We start from the raw sequence: 24,314 nt of genomic DNA on the forward strand, positions 1-24,314 counted from the left end.
TCTAGTTCCACTATATCCAACCAGGTCTCACTCCAAAGTCATCGAAATCTGATGCTTGGGCAGTGACTTGCAGAGTCAGACAGTGACGAAAAAAGCCATCCTTTAACATCGGCATGATTTGCGGCCGGTTGCCATTATAGTTTAACGGCGCTCTGCAGCATTGGAGGGAAACACAGTGGGACAAGAATGAAAGTTAAGGCGGTGAAAGTCCGAGTGGGGTGGTAGGTGGTAGGTAGTGGTGGTGGTCTGTTGAGATTATTAAGCCAAACCCTCTTCATTTTTTCCAAACCAAACCATGTGCGTTAGTTGTTGAAGGCAAAAAACATCAATTTGCGGTGTTTCATTCACGTAGTGCGTTTATTTTGAAAGAGACTGCATGTAAACGTTAAATTTCCTGTGAACATGGAAGTGTATCTTGAAAGAAGACAATGCATGTAACAGGCAGAACTTGACATGGTGTCTAAGAATGTCATCAACCAACGCACCCAGACCTTTCATGTTGTATCTGCACATTGGAAGTCCATGAACAAACATCGATATGTGACAAAGTAGGAGTGAGAATGTGTTGTTAAATCTGAGAGAAGACCAAAATCTGTGCAGCCGATATCTCCAACACTTGGGGCAACTCACACCAAAACAATCTAGATTCAAAAATAGAACTACAGGTAGGAGGAGAAATATGTATTTTTGATTTTGGGGTGAACTGTCCCTTTAAGGTAGTGTATGTTGTGGTGAAGACCTTAGTTAAAAACAGGATTTTTTAGGAAAAGATGGACATTCTTTTCACACAAAGTTACATTTTTGATTCTATTTCTTTTCTTTTCGAAGATCATTGATTAACAAACTACTAAAACAACACACACACACACACACACACACATACACAAACTAAACCTGTTCTGAAGCTCAACACCCTTCATTCAACAATAGTTGAATTATTACTGTTCATATCACCCACAGAGAATACCCCTCATACATTAGCTCCCACTGCTCATTTACACTCAGGAGGCCTTCTGACAGCATCCAGGAGGCGGCGGATGAATAAGGGTTACATCTAAACTCAATTCCCCTGGGGAGGCCTTTCAGCTCCACCAGGGCCTTTAGAAATAAGAGGCTCATCATTGAAGCTAATTCGACCTCCAATGGAAGCAGTCAGCGTGTGTGTAGCCTATACAGCAGTGATACTGTCTGAAGGTGACATCTTAACTGACAATCCTTTGAACAGGAAATTATGACTGAGAAAGGTGCCATGTGTCTGTCTGCACCCTGGAGCCACAAGAAACAGAAAAAAAACATGCTTTCCGCTCTTCAGATTCTGATATTGATCATTTTTTATGCTGCAGATTCAATCTTTAATGGTGAGAGGTTCCAGTATTGATGTAATGTGGTCAGTGATACACACACACAAGAGAGCTGGAAGGTGTTTGATTCATTTTTCATGTCAAGAAAACAGATGCTTCCTGTTGCAGGGAAGATGCAGATCATACGATATCCCCCCATACGCCCTCGTGTCTGAGAACTATCTCTGCTTTGTCAGTGTCCTTAATGAACAGGACTTTGTAATGTAAGCCTCGAACTGTTAGCAGGCCTGGCTAGGCTAAACAAGACCTGGCGCAGGATAGACTGTATTGACCTTTGTTTCCCCTCTGCTGGCTGCTGTGTTTGGTGCATGTGCGAGAGTGTGAGCAGGAAGGTCTTCTGGGAAGAGCCCTTTAAGATGATGCGCACCATTAATGTGACTGTTAGGTCGGCTCCATTTCAGAGGCATTGATCTGCTGCTGGAGCTTACAGAGCAGCGTGGCAGCAGAGCTGAGAGGTCGGAGAGACGGACCAGAGGTGGATCTGAAAGTGATGTAATGAGGGGTGCTAATACATTTAGTTGAAACAGGGATCCCTGTGCACTCTCTTGCAGCATGCAGCTAAACCTGGTGCCTCTCAGTTTGAGGACAGAGAACTTCTAAGCGAAAAGAAAGGTTTCATCACTACTGTGTCTTTATCAGAGTCAAAGAAGACAAAGACAAAAAGCAAAGACATATATAGTCAACCTACACCAGGTGAGCAGTTCTCATTGGATAATTGATTGAACAGGACTTTAAATCTATTAGATAGTAGCTCCAAAAATGGGAGTTGCCATCATCAATGTCTAAGTGCCGCAGCCCACTAATGAAGACAGGGTTTGCTCCATTTTAGTGTGCCGGTGCACTGCTTTACATGTAACGATGAGGGCCTGGAAAGCTGTTTAAATGGAGTGTAATGTGTCAGCCTGCGGCAGCAACCACATAACTGTCAACTGACAAAACACCACCTACAGGGCAAAAGTCATGGTAGCTTTCCTAGTTGACAAATAATTGCCTGCATGGACAGTAATATTAACATTTTTTTTATGTGAGCCAGAGTGACATTCATCAGTTGTCTGTCTTATCAATCTCCCTTTACATGTTTGTCATTGTATAAGCCATGTGGTCGTGGTGACCCCGGTCTTGTAGCTGAAATTTAGCAGCAGACCTGACATATCTGCCGGACACATTAACTATCAAATGGTAAGCAGACTCTGCCCACTCAGCACAACAGATGTACACTAGCGAAGTAACCATTGTTTATTCAGGGAAAACTGTCTGAGCATTACGCTCTTTTATAACAACGCTCTGAGTTTACATTCAATGGGCTACAAGGAAATAAAAATAAAAATAAAAAAAGTGATAAAAAGGCCATAAAAACAAACAGTAATAAAAAACTGTGAAAACTTAAATAATAAGAATAGAGTCAGCTGTAAAGGATGGATACATGTCTGTCAATTAACCAAGGCAGGAACACTGTAAAACAACCATATCATCTAGCACACACTTGAAGTGATCTAACGACACATACCTGTCTAATTTAAATACCTCTTGTAAAAACTAAAAGCTAATTTACTGAGCTCTGAACTGATCTGAGGAGTTTCAAGGGATAAAAATTCCTGTAAGTGTGTGATGAGAGATGGATTTGATTTTTAAAAGAGAATTGAGATCGAAGGGGAGCTTTCAAAGCAATTCCTTATAAACAAAAAGGAGACTGTTTATCCCTCCTATTAGTGAGAGACGACCATCCCACATTCTGATATAGCTGACAGTGGTGAGATCTAAAACCATCCCCAGTGATAAAACAGAGAGGACTGTAGTCGACTGTATCAAGTGATTATAGTGTAGATATGTCACAATGCTTGGAATTTTACCACTACCTTATCAGTATCCATCCATCCATCCATCCATCCATCCATCCATCCATCCCCAACTGCTTATCTAGGGCTGGGTCGCAGAGGCAGCAGGCCAAGTGAAGCACCCAAGACATCCCTCTCCCCAGCGACGCTTTCCCCAGTGTTTTATTAGAATCCTTCGTTTCTGTATATGATTCTTAGTATGAAAATTACTTTAATATAACATTATTTGCTTTTTTGATTTACACATGCACTGCGCCTGATAGCCTGACAAGTGGACTGAAGGTAAAAGATCAGTTAAAAAAGTGACAGCATTTCTTCTAGTTTATTTACCAGGGATGATACAGGTCAAAATTGTTACATGAGAAGAAGTAATGCATTTCATGTCCACTGAAAACTTTTTCTTTTTAATCTTTTGACTTTTGCTGCCAGGAAAAATATTCTGCTCTTTTGGACCAAGGATTCTGCTCCGACAAAAAAATCATGGCGCAATCTTTTAATGCAGTGTGTTACCAATTAATTAATTTATTTTTTTATAAGCTTCACTCCTCAGTAGAGGCTTTTCATAAAGTTTGGGTACATCGAAACTACACTGTCAACTTCTATATTACAGGGGTTTTATAAATTGGCTTAGCCAGTCTCTCTACACTTCCTGTAAATTAGTCCTCTTATAACCTGTTATTTGTGTATACAGCCATCAGTTAGTCTGTTTTTTTCTCTATTAATGCAACAAATATATTCTTAAAAAAATGTTTGCATGTATTTGAGAAATCCCTTTATGTATTCCACGCTGTGTGTCTGGTTAAAAACTTTGATATGTTTTTGTTTCTTATGTGTATGGAAACACTAAGCATGATTAAAAAGAACATGTAGAGGAATCTATTTAACAAAATCCATTTGAAAAGCCAGGGATACGCTTTATTCCCAGAGTCTGGACACTTAGCAGGCACCACTAAATCCTGAAGTGAAGAAAATAGTTGCAGAGCTCTGCAGTTTTCCTCTGATGAATGCACATTATCAGAAATATAGACTGACTCTTACCGTATCTCGAGTCTGAGCCATCCTCTGTGACTTCTATTACCTCAGTCAATAAGGACATCGTCAATAAAGTAGTCTGGGATGTGTAGTTTGTATTAAGTGAGGGTTTGTGTCTTTTTCAAGTATTGAATATTTAGTTAAAATAAAACAAGCTGCAGTATTTATGGAGCTGTATTGCTGCATTATTGAAATGGCAAATGTCACTGATAATGCTTCGATAATGATTGACTACCAAAAGCAGCAATGATTGCCACCACTAATTAATTGGCCTGGTGTTACCAGATGAATCAATGACCATCAGAAGATTGTCTGCGGCCGAGATGAATCTCATGTGTTAGGGATTGTTAAAAAAGCATAAACAGATCAATGGAGCTCCACTTTATAGGCTTGGATATGGCTTAGATTTCCGTTCTGCTTGATGTCGGAGTGTGTGTGTGGGGCAGACGGACCGTTTGGAAACCAAAGCCGTAACACAAGCCCATTTAGCATATGGCATTTTTACCACGGAGAGGTAAACACAGTGGGGAGGCCAGGAGAGTAGTAAAACACACTGCTCAGGCCAGATCTCCCTGTGGACCCACACAGGGTGGACACACACAGAGGACACAGTGTCCAGGCCCAATGACAAGCTGAGGTCACTCTGCTCAATAAAGGAAACTATACTTTGTGTCTTTCCTTTAATTCAGTCTTTTTGTTCTGACTTAAGTCTTGTGTCGGACTGTAAGGAATACTTCACCCCTAAATGACCATTTGTGTATCAGTTACTTATCCCGTGTTACGATTAAATTTCTGAAGATAACTTTATTTTTCTTGCACGCCTCCATGATGAATGAAGAATCCAAAACTCTTACACAACTCGTGCAGTGTAAAAGTCTCATTTATCCAGTCGTATACTCAGTACTTCCCATACAAGCAGTCCCATCTGACAGGGAACTGAAATAGAAGTTAAACATTTCTATGTTCTCTTCAAAGCCAAACTCCTTTGAAAAATAAATTAATTTTACCTCACTAAACACAGGAGGTGCTGACGTCCTGCTGCCTCGGTCAATTAGTTTGTTTGTGTTATTGCGTGACTTTGGCATTTTAAAGGACATGCTTGGATTCACTTAAGTCACACAAACAAACTGATCGAGGCAGCAGTAGACCAGCAGCTCCCATGTTTAGTGACGTAAAATTACATGTTTTCTCAATGGATTCTGGCTCTGAAGAGAGCATTGATAAGTTTCACTTTTAGTTTAGTTACCCGTCGAAATCCGGCGCTTGGGCAGTGACTTGTGGCGTCAGACACTGACAAAAAAAGCTGTCCTTTCACATCAGCATATGTGGCTGGTTACCGTTATACTTTAACGGTGCTCGGTGGCGTCAGGGAGAAATGCGGCGGAACAAGAATGAAAGTTAAGGTGCCAAAAGTCCAAGTAGAGTAGGTGGGAGGGACGGTGGATGGGTCCAACAAACACAGTCTTTCACCCGGGAAAGCAGTGTTTGTGTCCTGCAAGATTATAAATCTAAACCCTGTTCTTTTTTCCTAAACCTAACCACGTGTTTTTGTTGTCGTAGGGAAAAAAAATCCATCAATTTGCATTGTTGTGCTGACACAGTGCGTTCATTTTGAAAGAGACTATATGCAAACTGTAAATTTCCTGTGAATACAGAAGTGTATTTTGAAAGAAGACAATGCATATAACAAGCAGAACTTGACACGGTGTCCCAGAACGTCAACAACCAAAGCACCTAGGGTACCTTTCATGTCATATCTGGACGTGGAAAGTCCGTGACCAAACGTCAGTAAATGACGAGGTTGGAGTGAGAATGTGTTGGTTGGAAAGGGTTTTTCATGAAGTACTGAGCATACTGGATAAATGAGATTTGGATTATACTGCACAAGTTGTGTGAGAGTTATTAATATATAATTTGATACAGTTTTGCTGTTGTTAAACACAGACCCCTATGACTCTAACTCATCAAGAGTTTTCTATGTTTTTGAATTCTTCGTTCACTGGAAGCACGAGAGTTAAATAAAGTTTTCTTCACTAATTCATCGTAACATCATGGTGAATAACCGATATACAAATGGCAAATTGGGGGGTGAAAAATTCCCTTAAAAACGTAAATAACAAACGTACTTTCTCCACTCTCTATCTCAAAGTTTCTCATCCACAGTCCTACAACCTTTATTCCCTCTGCTCTCTGGGTCACGGTGCATTTAAACGTGTCACAACACTAAAGGATGTTGATATCAACTGTCAAACCTTAAACCCTAATGGGGCTTTTTTAAAGTGACAATCTTAACAGATCAATGCCCCCCTCAGGAGTCAGATTACAAAGGCCGTCAATGACCACACGAGAAGGAGAGGGGGAAAAAGAAGGGGAACAACATGACACTGGAAGCATATGACAAAGTCAGCAGAGACGTGTGCTTACCATCCACATACCTGCAGCCTGATTTACTGGATGTCTTGGGGTAATTGTGCTGCAGCCGTCCTTTGTCAGCTCAGGAAACTCACCAGGGCGAGGCTTCTGCTGAAAGGGCGTAAAAGAGCAGTGGTGGCAGGGTGTTAAAGAAGTTAGATGCCGGGAAGCAGCACTAAGGTGGCGCTAGGCTAGAGAGAAGCCATAAAGGCCTGTTAGGGTACATTAGGTGGAGGAGAGGGTCATAAGGCTTCATGAATGTTTCAGCAGGACCTCGGTCATTTGTCTTCCAGCTCTACTGTCAAAAAGCCATCATGACTCAGTGTTGGGGGGTGGGTAGGTGGGCTGCGGCTCCAGGGCCAAGACACTCTATTTCCCTGCGGCAGAGCATGTGTACACAATCACAGACGCGGACAATGCACTGAGGCACACTCACACACAGCACAACAAACCAACAGAAGAACATATACTCTTAGCTGCGGTAGTGCACTCAGCGCCCGCCTCATCCTTCACAGTTTTCATCCCCATCACTGTCAACACACCCGCTGTTGAATCATTGCCTCTGGTCTCCCCGACGAGCAGCTTTAAGACCTTTCAGCTTTACACTCGCTAATGTTTGGCACCATCACAGAGCATCAGGTGCTTAAACAGTCACTCCAGCCCTGAGGTGGCTGCTAAACATCCACACCCCAGGGCCTTTCAGCTCCTGCTCCCCTTTGACCTATGTGGGCCTTTGGGAGCTGCCTGAGGTCACGGTCAATTGTCCCATGAACAATAGAAGTGTAGCTGTGATAGTGACAGAGACTATATAACCTGGTGTGTTTTCAAAAGGCAGTGTGAGGAAGGAGTAGACCCTGAGGAGGAGAACTGTGACCCTGACATCAATGTGTTAGCTTCAGAAATGTCAGTACTGGCTGCTACATGAGTTGCAGGCCTGCTCCTGACAGTTGTATCCATGACGTGCCTACACATACATTTTAACATCTATGTCAGGGCATGGTTACATTTGGATTGATTGATTTTTATTTTTGCAACATGCATACTTACATGTGCCCAACCCTCAAGACACCATTACAATGACATTGCAGTAACAATCCAATGTATATGTCTTAACAACTCAGACCAGAAAAAGAATACTCTGCCTTCTATCTCAGGCCTGGCAAAGATATTCAGCCACAAAAAAAGGTTCCCTTTCTGTAAAACAACTCAAATTTTTCATGATCATCCAGCCAAAAGAAATCCAAATAGATAGAGGCCATCTTACAGAAAAGTACATTCCTTATGTCTTCATATACAGGACAGTAAAACAAGAAGTGAAATTACGATTTTGGCCACTATTTAACACAGACAAATGACATTGCAACACTCTGAGATGCATCATCATTGTTCCATTGGCTTAATGCTCAACTCTGATTTTTTTACCCAGACCCATACCTGACATCAGTGTGAGCAGTCCTATGTCCTGAAACACCTCACATGCAGCCAGTAACATCACACACATGCACGTAGGAACAACAACAAAAAATATCATATTTGCATCAGGAGAAAGGCGTGGGACTGGGAGAGTAGTCGGCAGTGATGTGGCTGCAATGTGGAGGGATCACTGAGAAACAGTTCCTCTGAAACTTTAGGATGTCCAGATACAATATCACTGTTGGTGCTTCACAACAAAGTGGTCATGGCAGAACACAAAATAGGCAAACTGTTCCTGTCTAACACTATATGGAGTAATATGCACCTGTGCAGTAAAGTATGACATGGAAAAACCACAGATAATATGTATCAAATTCAAAATACATATATGCAATTGGATCCTTTATGATTGGGAAAAATAGTCTGTGTATTTGCACTACTCTTAAAAAATCTGACCTACCAGGACCTTTTTAGATACTTACAGATTAGTGATTATATTGACAAAAAATAAAGAAAGACATGGCCACAGAAAATGAACTACTCCAAATGTTTATGGAAGCATATGAGAATAAATGTCATAAAAAGGGTAATTTTGAAACTGTACCTGAGACTTCAACAACTAAACAAGGAAAATACTTTAAGAGTTAAAATAAGGTGGGAAGCTGAAGGAAGGAAGGAACAAGCTCTCCATCCTGGAGAGAATTTTATTGGAAGAATGTCATGCGTTATTTCTGTATTCTACTATCAAGAAAAAGTATTTCTCAAACCAGACTAACTGTTGGCTATTGTGTGGAAACAAAGAAGCAAATCAGCTTCATATCCTTTGGGTGTGACCCTCTGTCACTCCTATTTGGACTAAAATTCCTGGCATCTTGAAACTGTTTTTCTAGCCAACATAACCTTTAATCTTGAACTGATGTACCTGATTAGACTGGAGGAACTCGAATGGAGGAAAAAGGATAAATATATGCTAGGAATATTACTGGTGGCATGTAAGAAAACCCAAACCAAGAAATGACTGAAATCACATGTAATGTGACCACAACCCTAAAGTCAGCTCCACCAACTTTCAAAAAAATCCTAATTACAGTTTTTCTCGATTGGTTTGGCTCATTTCTTGAAACAGAAATTACATTCTCAAAGTTTTAAGTGCATTTGGCAAAATAGTCCAATGGTTCAGCACAACACTATGGCTCACCTGCAAAAGGTCATATCTCTCCCAAAACAGTTAACTCATGCTTCAAACTAAGTCCCTTTCTCATATAAATAGTCAAGGCCCCCAAACACAAGTTTACTTCTCAATTGCTTTGGCTCATTCTTGAAACAGAAATGACATTCTCCAAGCACTACATGCATTTGCCAAAATAGCCTGGATGGTTCAGCACAACACCATGGCTCACCTGCAAAAGGTCATATCTCTCCCAAAACAGTTAACTCATGTGTCAAAACTAAGCCATTTTCTCATATAAATAGTCAACGGCCCCAAAATGCAAAGTCTCTTTGGCATTGTGTAAGCACTGTTGGTCAAAATGTTTAGATGTTTTGTCACTATGGCAGTGGACCATGGAAATATCACTTATGTCACATTTCAATCTTGGTCCAGACCATTCACTGACAATGAATGGTTCCTGTAATTGATGCCTTTTGTCTAGCTACCTGAAATCAAACTGTATCAAACTGAAAAAAATGATGGACCTACACTGTCATGGAAATTGTTACTGTATTTTTATTCACAAACATAAAGTAACTGCCAAACATCACAGTAAAAAAGAAAATGTATACAGCAAAATATACTGTACTGTAAACACATCAACACAAAAAAAGGAAAATTATATGCAATATCGTTCACACTAGTAACTCCACCTCAATGGTCGTCCTCCTCATCCTCACTCTCATGGTCGTCCTCTCTCTGCTGTCTGTCTGGCCACAGATTTTCATCCACATCACACCTGATATTCTCCCTTGCGATGCAACGGGGGAAGAATCTACGTGCATGCCGCAACCATCCCCTGCACTGATCTGCTGTGACATTGTCACAGCAAGCATCCATTGCTTCAAGCAGGGACCTCTGGTTCTGAGCCCGATGCTCATACACCCCCCACCTCCAAGCAGAGAAAAGTTCCTCAATTGGATTGAGAAATGGGGAGTAAGGTGGTAGGAGCACCATTAGCAGTCTTGGGTGGGCAGTGAACCAGGCCCTGATGAGCGGGCCGCGGTGGAAGCTGACATTGTCCCACACAACTACAAACTTTGACAAGTGAGGCCCTACCAAACCTCTCTCATTTTCTGGGATGAGATCTGAATAAAGGTGATCCAAAAAGAACAGGAGCTTTTGGGTATTGTATGGGCCAAGTGTGGGAATGTGGGTGGCCACACCATTTTCAGAAATGGCAGCACACATTGTTATATTGCCCCCACGCTGGCCTGGGACATCCACTGTGGCCCGGTGGCCAGGTTGAAGCCGGCTTCATCCACAAAAACAAGGGTGTGAGGAGTCTCATTCCCCTCCAATGCCATTATTCTCTACAATACAGTACAACAAAATATCAAATCAGTTATACGGTAGAATCATACCATAACAGCAAATTGCATAGGAATGTTTTGTGTTCTCCACCAAAAGTTCAATATAGTGGCCTCTGTGCTTTACTGTAAACAGGTTATAATGATAGATAACCAGTAACACACCAGTGACTTACATTTACATACTGGAACCCCAGCTCTTTCACTCTATCGGAGTTTCTCTCAAATGGTACCCTGTAGAGCTGTTTCATGCTCATCTCATGCTTCTTCAATACCCTGTCTATTGTTGATATGCTGATAGTGTTGATGTTCTGGAATTAGATTGTCCTGTATTATGGCATTACGGATCTCTCTTAGTGTGATGGCATTATTTGCCATCACTATATTGCAGATCTCCTGTTCTTGTTCTCGGCTGAGTAGTGTTCTTCTGCCACCAGTACGAGGTTGTCGTCCAATCCTAGACATAGAATTCACAAATAGACAATATTACCATTTGTATTGTGATGCACTGTCCTGTCCTGTAGACCTACTGTATGCCTTATGAATTTCTGACAGAATGAGTTACCAATTGTACTGTTGTTTTACTGTTACATAATGTACTGAAATTCTACTGTAATGCATTGCTGTACAGTAATTGGAATACTATTGTAAACTGTACTATCAATACAGTAATTCCATTGTTGAATGAGTACATAGGCCTACTTGTTTTCCCTGAGGAAAGTTTGTATGATAGAAGACACTGTAGATCTGGGCACATTCGGCTGAACTCGACGACCTGCCTCTGCCATTGTGAGGCCATGATTGATCACATGGTCAACAAGTGTAGCCCGAATTTCATCTGGAACGGCATGGTGTCTTCGTGCCCCTCGCCCTCTTCCACCTACTCCACCACCACGCACCCTTACTCCTCCTCCTCCTCTTCTTCCTCTTCCTCGAGCAGGCAGTTGGTCATTGTTTACCTGGCCAGGTGCCTCCATGTTCAGAAATTGTATTGATTCTGGTCAAGCTCTATATGTATGTTTGGCAAAAATCATACTCATGGATAGCACCTGTCAGGTAACTAAACATACCATTTGATTGGTCATCTGAGATGTGTTACACACCCCCTTTATTAGTCAAGTTCTAGATTCACCTGAGTCAATTTATCAATCAGCAAAAGATATTCATATCATGTAATGTGATGTTATACATGATATTATGTTCCTGACTAATTTTGACAATTGAATGAACTCTTGTGCATGTGATGGCTGACACAATGAAATAATGCTGACATGTTTTGGAGAGTAAAACCATCTGACTGACAATCAACAGTTAGTTTAGATCAGCAAGATATATACAATTGGTAATTGTGCTAACTGTAGGCAACTGTAATCAATCATTTGCAAAGATGTGCTAGACATTTGCAATTTGTGCAAACTGTAGACAATTGTATTTAATCATTTGCAAAGTGTGCTAAGACATTTGCAATTTGTTGAAAGGAATGAGAATTTGAAATCTGTTGTGAAGAAGTGCCCAGTGGTTTGGAGGGTTATCCATGTTGTTTTGAGAATGTAATTTCTGTTTCAAGAAATGAGCCAAACCAATCGAGAAAAACTGTAATTTGGATTTACATTTCTGTTGGACTGGATGTTATGATCCTGGCTCAAGGAAACACAAAGAAGTCACACACAAACTCTACCTTATGAATCTTAGCTGTTGCATTGCTGACCTGGATAGTAGCAGGAGGCGTTTAAGACAACCTGCAAGACACTGTGAGTTTCACAGGACAAGCTATAAGCTCCCCAAATCAGACTGTAGGTTGTACAGTGATTCGAGGGGCTGAGGTGAGGCAGAGGAGGTGATGAGAAGATGAGGGAACTAACTAGCTGATAAAGCAGTCGTCCTCTCTTGTCTCTGCGCTGTTAGCTTTGTTAAATGTGACTGACAGCTATTGATGGATACGTAGCTGACCTGCCTCCCTCTGTCCATCACTTCATGTGCATGTGTGTGCATATACGGGCGTGCATGTATAGATTTTTGTGCATTTGCTCAGCTAAATGCACACCATATACCCTGTGTATTGGAGTTCGGGTGTGTATGAGGATTTGGTTTGCAGGTTGGTGGCACACTGTGCGGCTCACTCCTGTACTCTCCTGATGGCCCACGGGGAAATCAATCATCAGCTGTCCTGTGCGGCTGGTGACTTGTACATTCTCCAAGAAGAGGAGATGAAGGGAACAAGTGAGGTGAAGAAAAGACAAGAGTGCTTATTAGCTAATCACTTCAAGAGGATTGAAAACTCCCACTTCCTCTAATTTGTCTCTCTCTGTCTTTTCAGACCACAGTGACAAACATATGACGACATCAGATTCTCCCTTTTTCTTCAATATATATAACAGACTCCACACCGGCTTCCTCCCCCCCTCCCCGACAGTAACAAAGAGAAAGCAAACAGATCTCTATTTGATAGTGCAGAGTCGATGTCCTGCCATACGTGAGCGTTGCCCTCTAAGTGTTGGTCTAAATGGACAGCTTAGATAGGATTAGTTGGACTAACAGCAAACATCTTTAGAGCCAGAGAGGTCACCTCTTCTGTGCATGGATGTGCATGTGGCAGGAGTACAGTGTCCATATGTTGTAAATCCTTCCCTCGAGGACAACACATGCTGTCCTTCTTTGACGGGTAGCAAGCACACATTCTCAGGCTTTTTAACATTTAAATCCACCTCTATTATAAAATACCAACCATACAACTTAGAGAAAACTATAAGAAATGAATTCAAGGTGCCTAAATTGAAAGAATCCTTGGAGATACCCACTACTGAGCTTTCACATCAGTGGATTTATGCAAGCATGCACCAGCGCGTGTCTTTCCTCTGGCCAATGGTGTCGTAGCAGCATGTGGTCCAACTGTCCTAAAGTACCAGTTTAAGACATCCCCGGGGCCTTTCAACACCTCTACCCCACTGAGAGAAACATTCGCCTGAGAATAGACCCTGGCACAACAGGGGCGGCCGAAACCATGAGGCAACCGTCACATGGGAATTATGTAGTCACAGAGCAGAACATACAGACTTTGCATGTGGTTTTCTTATCGCAAAGGCAGCATCAATTCATTCGAACACACAGACGGAGTGAGAAGAAGAAATGTGGGGTGATTCAGAAGTGTGTGAGAGAGGGAGGCAGGTAGGGAGTACTGTAACAGTAGCTCCTCTCCGAGCTTCATCACCCACAGGAATAACAGTTGGGCACATACAATAGCCTTGCGCATAAGGACACACAAATAGCACACTGAGAACTATTGTAAAGCACAACGCATGGGGAGAAGAACCCTATAACACTTTCTAACATCCCGAATGACAATGCCAGATGTCAACCTACAAGCAGATTTACTCCTTTCAGCACCGTCGCATATGAATCGGCCCACAAGAAGAGCTCGGCAGTCCATCAGGGGTTAAATAGTTCAAAGAGGAGCAAGCAAATAAGCTCTTTTACCAGCATGATAGATAGATAGATAGATAGATAGATAGAAGCTCAGGTATACAGTAGATTTATGTTGGGTTACTTTGTGTGTGTGTGTGTGTGTGTGTGAGTGTGTGTCGGGGGGCGGTAGGCCAAAATATGTTGCCCCATGGGACCACTGTGGAACCTCACACCAGCCCCCACAGAGAAGGATAAGGCCATCTGCCCGTCTTACTCATCAATCCCACCTAGAAGACACACACACTCACACACACACACTGAGTGCTGGGCAGCAATATGGAGAGGCTTTGTAGACAGTGTTTGATCTGCCTTTCATCCAGGCAGCAGCATGCAGGCTGCTGAGCCTCTCTGTGTGTCTCCTGCTGTACTGTCCACTGTCCCAGTGGAAATCAGCAGCGTATAACAACAGCTCCAACCCGAGGCATGAATGGCAGGACACAAGCTGATCAGGCTCATCCTCTGACTGAGGGAACAGGAGGGGGTGGGCACAGCTCAGTGGATCCATTCAGACTTAAATGACTTAACTCAAATGTTTCTTTAAAGTCACACTGATATCACATCATTGTGACACGACTGAGTTAAACCTCAAACTCAGAGTGAAGGCAGACACTGAGAATACAGCAAAGCTAAAGTGAATGAAAAAATAAAGCAGGACAGTAACAGACACGTCTGCTTCCTAGACAAACTGCACTTATTGTCAGTGCACTCCTGCCTCCCAAAGCTAACCAAACTCTAAATAAAACAAGGCAAAGAAAGTAAGAGCAGGTTCATAACTATGTAGGCTTATCTTCCATTTTGATATGAGTCCATATCCGGTCTCAGGGAGACACTCCTTTCTCCTGATCGCCATTTATTCTACTGAGCATACATTCATAAGATGCTGTTTCCACCATTACAATAACCCATTCTTTCAATGCAGGGCCTTTGATGTCTTCCAGTGTCTTAGACTAACTCAACAGACAGTTATTAGACCCACAATAATAACAGAACACTTGGATTTGTTTGGTATTTGCGACCGATCCCCCAGTGAACACAACTTTGGACTGAAAGGGATTTCGGAAGCAAACCAACAACTTCAAATTTGATGAGTTGATGATGTTTCTATCATGAGGTCCATGTGAAACCCAAAGGAAAAAAGAAATCCAAAGGGTAAAGAAGAAAGGTCATCTAAACAAAGATGGCAACCGGAGAGATGACGAGATCGAGAACTTTTGTCGGTAAGAGCCTAAGACGAATTCATCAGACAAATTCAAGGGATGGGATCGGCTGCAGGCTGTCTTGGCAGAGATGGCTGCCATCTTGTTTTTACATGGATTAGTGTATTGTGCTCTTGCTACCTCTAGGTGGCACAAAAAAGTGTCCACAAAAGAGGACAACAGGTTTAAGTTAAGTAGAATGAGGTATAAGGTCAAGTAAACCCAAAATGTGATGTCCTCATATGAGGACACAGGGTCTCGGGAGGATATGGAAAATGACCAGTGCTAATTTGTCCGCTCTGGGCTACTGTAGAAACAACAAAGCAGAGTCTGTGGATGAGGACCTGCTCTGTATGTAGATATATATTCCATTTCTGCCTATATATCCCCCTAAATCCTACACACTGGCCCCAAAAAGGACAGACAAAGGCATGTAAGATCAAGCCAACTGCACTAAAAAGTTGCAAGTTTCATAATTTTCCGTCATCTTCATCATCGCTGACTTTTCATGTGGTCTGAGGCAGATTGAGAGCTGGTGTGGTTATAGTTTATGAGTCCACTCAGCTGAGAGTCTGAGGCCTGTCTGGAACCAGAGGCTGGCCTCAACATCAGCCAGACTACAGCAACACACACACACACACACACACACACACACACACTACACTGACAGCTATTAGGCAATCAATAGAAGCTAATACATCAGAGCATTTGACCACTCAGCTCCACTAGCTTAGCAGACAGAGAGGAAGAGAAGAAATCTATCAATCATGCTGTATGACGAAATGCATTTTACAGGCATGAAGCACACAGGTGGTGCGCCTATCCCCGCAGCAGCAATCTCTCCTTTATATCAATACACATTACTTATTGATCACAACTACAAACTCAGTTGTGGCCATGTTTATGAGGTGACATCATGCACAGGTTTGGAGAGAGTTATGGCCGCTTGCTTCGACCTCAGAGGGAATTAACCTCAGCAAACCTAAGCCATAAAACTTCAATCATTAATATCACATTAATATAGAGATTAATCTGACGGATGGCCCTCCAGAGGCTCTGTTAACTCGCCAAGGAAGTTAAGTGTGAAATCAATCCATATAAACGACCTGGATAAAAATTCTTCCATGCTGGAGCAGTCGAGTCCTAAATCAGCCAATCAGAGAGGCGCTAGTAAAACCAGTCTTTTAGCACGGCTCGCTAACAATCTCAGTATTTCAGCTCTGGCAGCTCATTCTCCTCTTTTCTCCTTCTGTCTTTGTCTCATCGTGCCATCCTTCTCCTCCACCCCTCTGCTCCTGGAGGGCCACAAAGGGGAGTATCCTCTCTTTTCACAACAGGCCCCTCATGGAGACTCGGGGGTTGTATAGATGGGAGGCGCAGGGTGATCTACACTTGTTCAAGCATCCATATTTTGGCTATTTGAAGGGAGAGGGAGGCTGTTAAACAGTCAGTGAGGAGGTGACCCCTGACCCTGAAGGCTGCTGTCCATCCGGTACAGAGAATAAACAGAGAGGCAGGGCAGAGCTGGGTGTTACTGCTCTTATCTCTGCCCTGAAAGATGTACAGAGAAGAACTGTGAACTCTGATCTGATGGCAAAACAGGAAGATTTCAGATCTCAAACATGCAGCCTGAAAATCTGAAAACCATTTTCCAACCACTTCCTGCTTTCCTTGCTTTATTCCTTCTCTCCCAGTGCTTGAATCTGCGTTGTGGCTCCCACTTAGCGCTGTCACAGCCCTGGTGTGTCTGACTGCATGCTCAGTGTGAAGTGTGGTGACCCAGAGGTTAAAGGTGACATTACAGAGCACTGAGACAAAGGCCAGACACTGTTTCTCCAGTCAGACCTCATGCTGCTGCCACCAACAGCACCAATTGGGGCTTTCCTCCTCAAATTAACACACAGACTCTTATCTATCTATCTATCTATCTATCTATCTATCTATCTATCTGAGGACAGCACATGTGGGACAGTTGGTGACAGTGTGAGAGCAGATGTCAGTCACAGCGAGCTCCTTTGTGTGTGGAGCAATAGACCACCTCACTGCTGCACTCTATTGTCATTCATTTGCTCCAGTGGGGTTTGTTCATTTTTTTTACTGGGAGCATGCAGCCTTCAATCCATCACTGGGCTCTTTATAAACACACCACACAGAGGGTGCATGCAGAACGACACATGCACTGAGCGAACTGATGGGTAGGGTGATAAATGTACATGGTGAGTACCAAAGACACTGTCCATGAAGCAGTATGTGAATTATTTAACAAGACTGATGGACACTAACACTTCTGGAGAGATGATGCAACAAAATGTAAAAATAAATGAATTAATAAATATATATATATATATATATATATATATATATATATATTCAATTCAATTCAGTTCGATAAAATAAAATAAAATAAAATTAAGAAAGAATGATTAAAGATAAATATCATATATTGGATCATGTAACTGATTTAAATCATGAACAAAATCTCTGTCCTCCTTCTTCTTTCATTTCAAATGATTTTTTTTTGTCACATTAATTCAGTCTTTCCCTCAAAAATATTAAATGAATTATAAAAAATAAAGATTTTGTAAATTTTATAGACACTAAAAACTCATGTAACCCAAAAGGAAAATTTGTGCTGTATTAAATCATTTTAAATGAAAGGCCTGCTCACTTCGGACATCAACCAAAACCAACACTCTTATTTCCATGCGCTGATTTTTTATTAGTTAGTCATGAAAAAGCAGATGCTCATAGAGAACAAACGAGGACACTTTGCTTCTGCAGCCTCACATTACAGTAAAAAATATTATAAATTAAGACAGGGCATAACATTTATTTTATACACAAATAGGCTTGAATTTACAATAATAAAAAATAGCTTTGCTTTTCAAGCGTTTTGTTGATGCAAGAAACCCAGTGTAATAATAATAATAGTAATAATAATAATAGTTTATATTATAATTATTATGAAATCACATTGGGTTTACAACACAATTGCAGAGTGAAAGCTTTAAGCCACAAAACAGACAACATATTTAACATATTATAAATAGATTTAGACACATTTTTTAGCTAACAATTTAAATTATGACGAGCCCATGTAAAAAGGCCCATTATAGAATTTATTTTTTCCTTTAGCAGCATTTACATAAAGAAAAAAAAACATTTTTTTTACCTCTCATGGTATTACCACTATGTTCCTGTATAGATGTGGTGTTATTGATATATTAAATCCCATGAAGTTTTACACACAATTAATGTGGATCTTTTTTTCAGGATTTAGTTCCAGGGCCGATACTCTGGGTTTAAAACAGTTAACCCGGTGTAAGGACAGTTTTGTCCTGCGTTTTTCTGTAGCTTTGGATTGTCCTTCACTGGAAACACGGAGTCCTCCTGTAACACACTCCCTGGAGGAGACGGAAGAACTGTGCTGTCCAGGATTTGCCTCTCTGCAGGGCGAGAAAACAACTCAATAAATGACCAGCCTAAAATAATTATTTTACCATGCAAAGACAAAAATGTGCTTGTAAATTATTTAGGAGAAATCATAGCCTACATTTATTGGCACACATACTGCCTTTAAAAGATAGAAGTCCCTCATTTATGGCAGTAATAAATGTCAGATTTACCTTGTAGTTATTTTAGTTTAAAATGTATTTTACTTCTATTATTATTAATATTCGTTTGTTTGAATCACTTGCATTATTTTTCAAACACCCAGCTTTGAAATATATCCACAAAATTAAAAGGTAAAAAAACAACTTGCCCCTATATTCTATTATTATGTGAAAATAAATCTTACTTTTGTGACTCTTCATGTGATATTTCAGCTCCTGTTCCTCCTGGAAAGAGGCCCCGCACAGGTCGCAGGGATGGGGCTTGTCCTTGGCGTGGGTCCGCCGAACGTGGCTGTCGTGGGCGGCGTGTGACGCGAAGGCCTTCCCGCAGTGCTTACACTTGAAGGGCCGCTCTCCGGAGTGCTGCCGGATGTGTGTGCGCAGGATACTGGAGGCGGTGAAGGCCTGGAGGGAAACACCCGGTAAAAAGGACATAATATATTTATAAATATTTTCATTTATCGCCATGTTAAAGTCACAATTATGACAAAAATAATGATGTTTTAACCACAGTTTATAGGCCCTAGTTTTTTACGCGCACTAACACCTACTTCTATTTCTATTAAACCCTCTGGTCTCGTGGCGTTTTGCTCTGATAAGGAGAAGAGGAGGACCAGGTTAAACAAAACCTCCGCGTGCATAAAGAGAGGAGGAGGATATCGAGAGGCGAAGACAAAAAAAACTTCTGCTCATCCCAGGGCCGTAAATTAAAAGTATAATCTCCGCAGACAAAAGGGTGGGTGTACATCTGGCGATAATTAGCATGTAAGTGTCTCCGCGGAGCGTGCCCGTCCACGGGAACAATACTGAGGGGCTCGAGCCCAAATGCACCGTGAAACGAGGAGGACCTGAATGAGCCAGAATGCGGAGTGATGCATAAAAGAGCGTAGAAGAAGAGAGCTGAGGAGGGAAAGGACAGGAAGGCCTCCAGGTCGGGTACTTAGAAAACTAGAGGGGTAAATAAAATAAAATAAAATAAAATAAAATAAAATAAAAAGAAAAAATATAAGTAAAAAATACGTCTATGATGAGAAAATCTCGGACGGAAACAAGGAGACATGACTTTTCTGCCTGGCCTATCGACATGGTAACCTTTTTAAAATTATTTTATTTAATTCATTTTTTAAAAACAATGTAACAGACTCAAATTTAACATTTATTTAACACAATATTCGCTTTAAAAGGGTAAAAAACATAAAACACAACATAACGTAATTCATGGGCATTTTTTCTGTTAAAAGAGCTGCTTAACTTTTAAAATTAAAATACTAATATAGCAGCACTGCTTTGGAAAATAATATTTAAAATGTCCTCTTACCTTATTGCAGTAGACACACTTGTATGGCCGCTCTCCAGAGTGCACACGCATGTGTTTGTTGAGACTGGACGACTGGGAGAAACTCTTTCCACACACTGAGCACTGTAGATCACACAAATATATATAAAACATTAAAATAAATAACGGTTATTATGTCATTTAAATTTGTTTATTTTGGGGAAGATACCCAAACTCATTCACATTTTTTTGTGTAAATGTATCCACACTATAACAGCGTTTTTTTTTCATTTTTCGTTAGAAAGGTTAATTAGTAATATTATGTATTTTTATTTATTCATTCATTTTATTTTATTTAACCTTTATTTAACCATGAAGTCCCACTGAGATTGAAAATCTTTTTCACAAGAGAGACCTGACCAAGGTAGCAGCCAATCAAAACACATTTAAAATGCAACAAATACAACATATAATACAAAAAAAATCCACAATAAAACAACAACTATTCAAACATAGTGGCCTCTGAAGAAAAACAAGCACATGTCTCTGTCACCACATTCTTTATGATGCTCTTAAATTCATCAGTGGACATAAGTGTTTCTAATTTTAGATCTTTTTGAGGATTGTTCCATGTCCAAGGTTTTGATTTCTAGTGATTAGTTAATTAATAATTTAGTTAATTCTGTTTGGTGGTGATGCTTTAAGCTGTGGAGTCACCAGAGGTCTAATAAAAAGTGCAGGGAGCTGTTCTTTCAGTACCACACAAACTTTTGCACCACTTTACTGCGTGATGTCATGATGTAATGATGTAATGGTCTGCAGTGTGGAAGCCCAGCACTTAATGCAACAGACATGCACGCACCTTGTGAGGCCTGTGTTTTTCGTGCACGTGCAAAATGTGGATCCTTAATCTGTCTCTCTTCTCGAAGGATCTGTTGCAGAGGTGACACGGGAACTTCCTGTCGCCCTGGTCCACGCAGCGCGTATACTTCAGGTGCTTGTCTCTGTAGTACTTGTAGGCGAACACCTTCCCGCATCTGTCACACTTGAACCCCTCACCTGAATCTGCAGGAAATAGAAAATAAAATGTTTAAAGGTGGTGAAAGAGGTGTTGATTTAAGAGTGAAACACACACAGCAGGGTAGAGTCTGACCTTCAGCTGGGGGGACCACAGTGTTGTCCTCTCTGGGGTCCTTCAGGGTCAGAGGGATGCCGAGGAACTGCATGTAGCAGTCTCCATACCACACCAGCAGCTCCTGCCCGGGCCGGATCTCTTTGCAGGCCTCGTAGAAGATCTGACCCTGGACCTGCACAGCAATCAGGTTCTGCTCCTCTGGGAAACGAGCACACTTCACTAAAGACATCCAGTTTCCTGAGCCTCCTCTGCCGTCCACGAAATGACTCAGCCGGCCGTTTTCAAACACCTGAAGGAGGAAGAGGAGTTGCATTAGATAGGACTAATAAAACATTTTGAGTATTGCAAGCTAGACTGGACTGGGACTAGACATTACCTCCCACATCAAGGTGTTGTCATCGTATGTTTTAATCTCGCTGGTGTTCACCAGTTTTCCTTGGAAAGGGCCGAAGCGCGTCCCTTTGGGGATGCTGCTCTTGTCTGTGAAAACTCCACAGTGGGAGACGTTTCCCCAAGCTGCCTGCACGATGTTCAACCCTGCAACATAATGTCAAAGCTGTGTCAAATCCCAGCTGTGCCATGAGGAATTCAGAAACACAGAATTAATTACAGGTGATTTATGGAGTGAAAAAAAGGTGGCAGGTGTTACCTTCTGGAAGTTCAAGAGTTTCTTTGTCCAGAGGGAGAATGTGAGAGTCAGACACTGGAGAAGAAACATAAAATGAATGGGTTTGTTAGTCAGATTTGAGGAGAATTTACGCAGACATTTGATTTAAGTGATGTCCAATATTAGACTCCAATATTTTGCCTGCATGATTTCACTAAAATCCAAATTATGTGGTTTTATCTTTTCTTATAAAACTAATGAAACACCCAATAACTTCAGCAGAAGTCTCACCTGTCTTCTCAGGCAGGGTCAGTCCGGATATAGCGTGCCCCAAGCTGCGCTCCTGGCTGCCGGAGTACCCGTACAGCACCATGAACAAGTCATCCTCGCTGAAATTAAAAGACGTGCGCGCTTTTTCCGGCGACATCTCTGCGCTCCGGAGCCGAAACAAAGCCTCTTTAGGCGGTGTGTTGGCGGAGGAAGACAGGGAGGAAGAGGAGGACCTCTCACTGGACGGGCTGCTGAAGTCAGAGGACAGCGGACCGGCTGCGTGCTCCGTCACCACAGCAGCCAGCTCCTCCGGTTTGGCGCACAGCGGGAGTCCCGGCATCATCTGGCTCAGGTAGGGGATCCCGGAGGCGCTCAACATGTGTTCGTGCAGGACCGAGGCGTGATGCGGTAACGGAGGGGCTCCTCCGTGCAGACTGAGCGGAAGGGACGTCTGGGTGTCCGACACCAGGCGGCCGAGGGACTTGAGCGGGTGGAGGAGGCTGTGAGTCCGAGGGAAGAAGTCCATGTAAGGGTGGGGGCCCGGGAGAGGGGCAGGGTAGAAGCCTCGGGCCGGGCTGCCCTTCAGCATGCCGGCTTGGTAGCAGGTCTTGTCCTTCAGCACTACAGGGATGCTGGACAGGGACACCGACATGACAGCGCCAAGATAAGGGTTCAGGTGGAGAGGATGGTGTAGTCTTTAGTGGAGGAGAAGGAGAAGAGGGGGTGGGAGAGGACGTGGGGTAAGTTATAAAAGTTTAATGCATCTAAAAAAGGAAACATGACATCAGGAGAGGCTGACCACACCTGGATTGATTTTTCAAATTTGAGTAATTTAACCAGGGCAAATAATGCAGTAAATTTAGTGTAATAAATTAGATAACCCTGAAAGAAAACACCAAAAACATTCACTATTGAGAAGTAGTTATTTTTCCCTCCTAGAATATAACAATTTTAACGAATCCACACCTTCAAATGTTCCCATTTTGCCTTTAAAACCCGCACCCACATGCAAACTGCTGCACAATATCGAACAAATCTACATGCGTAATAAGTGAAATCACTGCACAGTGAAATTGCACAGCCGATTTTGCAATATTTCCAGCTGAGAGAACACACACACATCAGATGCTCATCAGCGGCTTTAAATGACCGGCTGGAATACGCTGCGCTCTTTTTAGGAAGCGATCCCCAATCAGTCAGTAAATAGAGAAGACAAACCAGGGTCATGACACTAATTAAAGAACAGTCGGCTGGAGCAGAGGTCAACATTAATGAAGCATTTTATAGACCTTAAATTACAGTCAGTGAAAAGAAAAGAGAGGGGGAAATGTTGGAGCAAAGGAAATGATTATAATTAAGAAAATAAAACAAGAATTTGGAATTTAATAGAAGAGGAATTTAAAGGAATAAAGACTGGAGTGCGTAATGCTCTGTGCGTAATTTCAAACCATCTCATCTTAAAGTATTTTTTAATTAAAATAATATACATATAGGCCCATTATATTAAATAATAAGTCACAATAAACTGTGTGCATATCACAGACTGTGATTTCCTAAATAAATGTGCAGCAGTGATTTCTATAATTTGGATAAAGAAGCTTACCTTGTTGAATAAACTGCAGCTGTTTCACAGTGACGTCGTCTCTGTCATGTCCCAGGCTTCAGTATATAATACCAAACAACTGACAAATCTCCAAACTGTGCAGCTCTAAACTTCCCAGACTGCTGCAGGGACCTTTCGCCGTGTCCTCCTGGTGGCCTGTGGTCATCTGAGGGCACCTCCACTGTACACGCTCAGGTCTGCTGAAGATGCTCCCCGGCACCTTCCTCCTATTGGCCAGGAATCAGCTCGACCTCATGCATCTCAATGCCCCACAGGAATACATTTTCTCAGGGACAACCCACCCCGTTAACCTCTCCGCACCGGGCTGCTTTCTCTGGCACAATGAGGCCGATTGAGAGAGGTTCCCAAACATTTCCATATGAGGACCCCCACCCCAACACACACACACACACACACACACACACACACACACACACACTGAGTGAGATTGTATCTGAGGGACCTCCTGTGGAGTAGAGATGTGTGTTGTTATGAGTTGGATGTGGTGAATTAGGAAGAGAGAAAAGAAAAGGAGAAAGAGGAGTTTATCTGCTGCATCTCTCTCCTACTGTCCCAAA

General features: G+C 42.0%; 1 protein-coding gene across 1 annotated transcript; it reads right to left on the minus strand.

Moving 5' to 3' along the window:
- Window positions 1-18,048: 18,048 nt before the first annotated feature.
- On the minus strand, window positions 18,049-23,881 carry prdm14 (PR domain containing 14). The gene is made up of 9 exons (XM_033639335.2): window positions 23,737-23,881; window positions 22,155-22,828; window positions 21,906-21,959; window positions 21,633-21,793; window positions 21,275-21,545; window positions 20,984-21,186; window positions 20,164-20,265; window positions 19,031-19,250; window positions 18,049-18,677 (listed from the first exon to the last, which is right to left on the minus strand). The coding sequence occupies exons 2-9, from the start codon at window positions 22,783-22,785 to the stop codon at window positions 18,508-18,510; spliced, it is 1,812 nt and encodes a 603-aa protein (XP_033495226.1). The 5' UTR covers window positions 22,786-22,828; window positions 23,737-23,881; the 3' UTR covers window positions 18,049-18,507.
- Window positions 23,882-24,314: the final 433 nt, after the last annotated feature.

This window comes from Epinephelus lanceolatus, chromosome 20, assembly GCF_041903045.1.
Source record: "Epinephelus lanceolatus isolate andai-2023 chromosome 20, ASM4190304v1, whole genome shotgun sequence".
NCBI lineage: Eukaryota > Metazoa > Chordata > Actinopteri > Perciformes > Serranidae > Epinephelus > Epinephelus lanceolatus.

Excerpts from the sequence above, each read along its gene's own strand:
- prdm14 (XM_033639335.2), bottom strand. The coding sequence starts at position 22,785 with ATGTCGGTGTCCCTGTCCAGCATCCCTGTAGTGCTGAAGGACAAGACC. Across the intron at positions 21,794-21,905 it reads AACTCTTGAACTTCCAGAAG|GGTTGAACATCGTGCAGGCA; the intron begins GTAACACCTGCC and ends ATTATGTTGCAG. Across the intron at positions 21,546-21,632 it reads ACAACACCTTGATGTGGGAG|GTGTTTGAAAACGGCCGGCT; the intron begins GTAATGTCTAGT and ends TTCCTCCTTCAG.